At 42.3% G+C, this 3785-nt stretch overlaps 1 protein-coding gene across 1 annotated transcript; it reads left to right on the forward strand.

Annotated features, from left to right (window-relative positions):
• Positions 1-791: 791 nt before the first annotated feature.
• Positions 792-3107, forward strand: LOC113215599 (ubiquitin-conjugating enzyme E2 D2B-like). Its single transcript, XM_052275737.1, has 5 exons — positions 792-926; positions 1759-1813; positions 1943-2081; positions 2249-2411; positions 2955-3107. Exons 1-5 carry the CDS (start codon positions 908-910, stop codon positions 3059-3061), a joined length of 483 nt encoding a protein of 160 aa, XP_052131697.1. The 5' UTR covers positions 792-907; the 3' UTR covers positions 3062-3107.
• Positions 3108-3785: the final 678 nt, after the last annotated feature.

The raw sequence follows: 3785 nt of genomic DNA on the forward strand, positions 1-3785 counted from the left end.
GACATCTCAAACTCATCAACTTCATGCCTGCCAAACACAGAAAAGGTTAGAACACAAAAAAATGCACATTTCAATGGATTCCCTGCCTTCGACAACGATTTTAAGACGCACACACGCGAAATACACAATATTTCCCTAAACCCTGCTCTTGACTGTGGGCATTGAGTGGAACAAAGTACACCGAAACCTGATTTTGGAGTCCGTCACGAAAGCAAAATTATGACGAGGCGTCAAGAAAATAATAAATAACGCATAGAAGAGACACGATTACCCCGAACGAACGAAATTGAGAGAGAAATGAGTGAATATTGACATGCTACAAACCGTCGCTAAGAGGTTAGGTGGCCCCCACAAACAAATACCAAAATACGAGCTTCCCAACTTCACAGAGGATTGAAAATTACACCGAAACCTCAACCAGAACATGACTCACCGCAAATCACACCCAGCACGCACATTCCTACTCAAAAACCATTGAATTTCACAGTGTGAAAGTTAGCGAGCCGAGGCGGACCCTCTCCACTTGGACGGCAAGTCCAAACTCGCTCGACTCCCGGCTCTGCCACATCAAAATCACTCTCGCGACCGCGACACCGTTCAACAAATAACAATTACAGAACTTCGAGTCAATTTTTTTTTAAAAAAAATAATCCGACAGACAAGTCTAGAACTAGGACAAGAACAGCTCACAGAAACATGGTTTCAATAAAGCATTCCGGTAGAGCTGAAAAGCAGAAGAATGCGAGGAACAAGAAAACGGAAGTCACAATGTTTACGCATAGCGATTTCCGTTTTCTCCTTCTTCGCATTCTGAGTTTTCACTTTCGTCTATCGGGCGCCACCGTTTCTCTGGAGATTGTTATGGTTAGTCGGTTAGTGTTTTTGCTCTGCTGTTGCTGGTGAAGAAATGTCGGTGATCATCAAACGGTACGTTTTAAAACAATGAATAATAAATGCTGTGATTTTGATGTGGTTCTTTTCATTGAAAGCTTACTTTGTCTTTAGGTTGGAGCAGGAGACAATGAGGGTAGGGACGTGATGCTCCGCCCGAGCTGCCGGCGAGCCTCCGCGCCAAAGTCGCACCGCCGTCTAAGTGAACAACAACTTGCGTGGATTGATGTTTTACTTACAATATAGGCAATTTTCTATCATATTTTCTCTCTGAGCAGTGCAGGATTTTCTTCCTTTCGTGGTTTGGGGTTTCCGTACTGTTTTTGTGGTATTATGTGAACATAAACCTTTGTCAACAAACATAACCATAACCCCTGAGAGAGACCGCTCAGACAGGAACTTACGAACTATCAGAAAATTAAAGGACTTCGAGAGGACTTGTGGTATCAATCGAGTCAATGGTTAAGTTTCACTCTCCGAGATCGGATCCTTTTACTTCAACGAGACGGAAAAATGCTTAAAAGTTGAAAAATAGTAGCGGTCCCGTCGAGGGCCTGCATCGTCTGCTATTGCCCCTACCGCACCGTTCCCCTCCACCAGCCCCCACCCTAGCCCCGCCGAGCTCTTCGTCCCGAGCCTGGCCGAAAGCGGCGAGTCCCGAAAGACTGTTTTTACAAGGTCTTTCCATAAAATTTCATTGATTGAATTGGCTTTTGGCCTACGACCAACAGAACCTGTATCTTTGCCCTACAAGAAAATCTAGGTCTTTTTAAAAGTTATTCAGCCAGTTTTTATCTTACTGTAAGTTTACTTCGGCCTGTAACACGACCGCCGGAGGGAGGTAGGGGTCCCTACCCATTGTCTCCTGGTTGGAGGGAGAGTTGAGAGCTGTGAGGGCGGGATTGCCTGTTGGGGTTTTAAGGTAATTTTTGGTTACACATCCAATGTCTTGATATTTTTATTTCCGTCGTCTTAAGTAATTTATTCTTTAATTTACTAAATAACTTCTTTGAGTGTGTTTCTAATCTTATTCCCCATTCCTCTCTTACAGTCTTGGACCAGTAGGCAATGGCGAAAACCTTATGAAATGGGAGGCAACAATCGCTGGCCCTGAGGGGAGTCCTTATGAGGGGGGCGAGTTTCAACTAACAATCGATATTCCTCTGACATATCCCCTGAATCCACCAAAGGTAAGGCATTTTTGTGTAAATCCATCGTCACCAAGTGTTAATCTAGACGGCAACCATTTTGCACTTAGTTCAAGAAAGTGCTGGATAAAATTTTTATTGAAATCACTTTTCATTTACTTTGTAAATGTAAAAATTTGTGTTCTGTTTTTTTGATTTCTTATCTACAGGTATTATTTCGAACGAAAGTCTACCATCCTAACATTAGCTCGTCTGGGATGATTTGTTTATCAACTCTGAAGAAAGATGCCAAAGAAGGAAGGTGGGCTCCAGCAACGAAGCTTCCAATGCTTATGATTGCTATTCAGTCCCTTCTCAGTGACCCCAACCCAGGTAATACAAATTCATCACTTAAGTAATCTTATCTTGTGAAAGTCAAATTTTCTTACAAAATACAGTTCAGACATTTGTATGCTAAATATAGAAAGTAGACCTGTTTATTGAACTGACTATTGTCTGAAGAATTCCGTTGCTGTTAAAAATAATTGTCAGCTGATGCCATACTGCGTAATTAGACGCTTGATTTAAAACTATAGTACTGTTGTTATTTTTACTGTCCCGGAACTTAACATATTTTTTGCCTACTAGCCCAGATAAGAATACTTCTATGTACCAATGTTCTACTTGATAAGAAAAGTGATGTTAATTCTTTTAGGAACACTTTTTCGTTCAAAGCAAACCACTTTCGATTTTGAGTTGTTTTTTTTAGTTGGATTGATTTTTTTTTTTTGGGGGGGGGGGGCTAGACATAAATGACTCTCTTTACACTCAAACTTTGTTTGTGAAATATTTGTTGTTTTGTTGGTGTTGTGTGACAGGTGTCTTTTGAGACGATGAGCTTATGAAAGTTTCCTCACAAATGTAATTTTGTTGCAGATGATCCTATTGTGCCATCCATTGGAGACCAATTTAAAGAGCAAAGGGCAGAATTTGATAGAATAGCACGAAAATGGACAAAGTATTATGCAACTCCAAGTGCCTGAATCTAATGTCAGGATGGAAAGACAATCAATAAATTCTTGCACTCCATTCTGTTTTCTCTGTTTCTGTATAATACAGCTTCCTAATTAACAATTGAAATGTAACTAAACACACTTCAAATTTTGAATCATAAATGGCAACTATTTTTAGGTTTCGTAGGATGCTGAACTATGTTACTGCAGCTTTAAAGCAATGAGAGCAATTTAGGGTTTGGTCAAAGAGTTTATTTCTTGGCAGGGAAGTCCACTGTCCCTGAGCGTTAGGGGCCTCTCTCAGGTCGCTGTGTTCTGGCAGGTGCGGGACAGGTGGGGCTGCTCCGTAACTTATTACTTAACTGCCTGTAACGTTATTTTAATAGGCTTAGTTGTAATTTTCAACTTTTACTGTGGTCCTTTGGAAATAAGTGAGTTATTCGACCCGTACAACCCGTACATGATCCGACTCGAGTTCGTCGGTAAACAGCCGCAGTAGCCAAAAATGTCATACGTAGAACGCTCTAAGTACAGTTAGAGAACAGGGAGTACACCCTGCGTGCGCGGAGTGGATTCGTAGTACAACACTCCTTGTACACAGGAGTACGCAAGTTGTCGATCCTTTGGCGCCACCCTCGAGGCCCTCGGGGCCTCAATGGCCGCTACGGGTCCCACAGCCAGCGATCCACTTCTGTGTGCACGGAGGCGTCTGTTGCGGTAGGCGCCGCAGTCGATGCGTTGCAGGGAAGGGCCT

The sequence above is a fragment of the Frankliniella occidentalis genome, unplaced genomic scaffold, assembly GCF_000697945.3.
Source record: "Frankliniella occidentalis isolate FOCC.00 unplaced genomic scaffold, Focc_3.1 Scaffold857, whole genome shotgun sequence".
Classification (NCBI taxonomy): domain Eukaryota; kingdom Metazoa; phylum Arthropoda; class Insecta; order Thysanoptera; family Thripidae; genus Frankliniella; species Frankliniella occidentalis.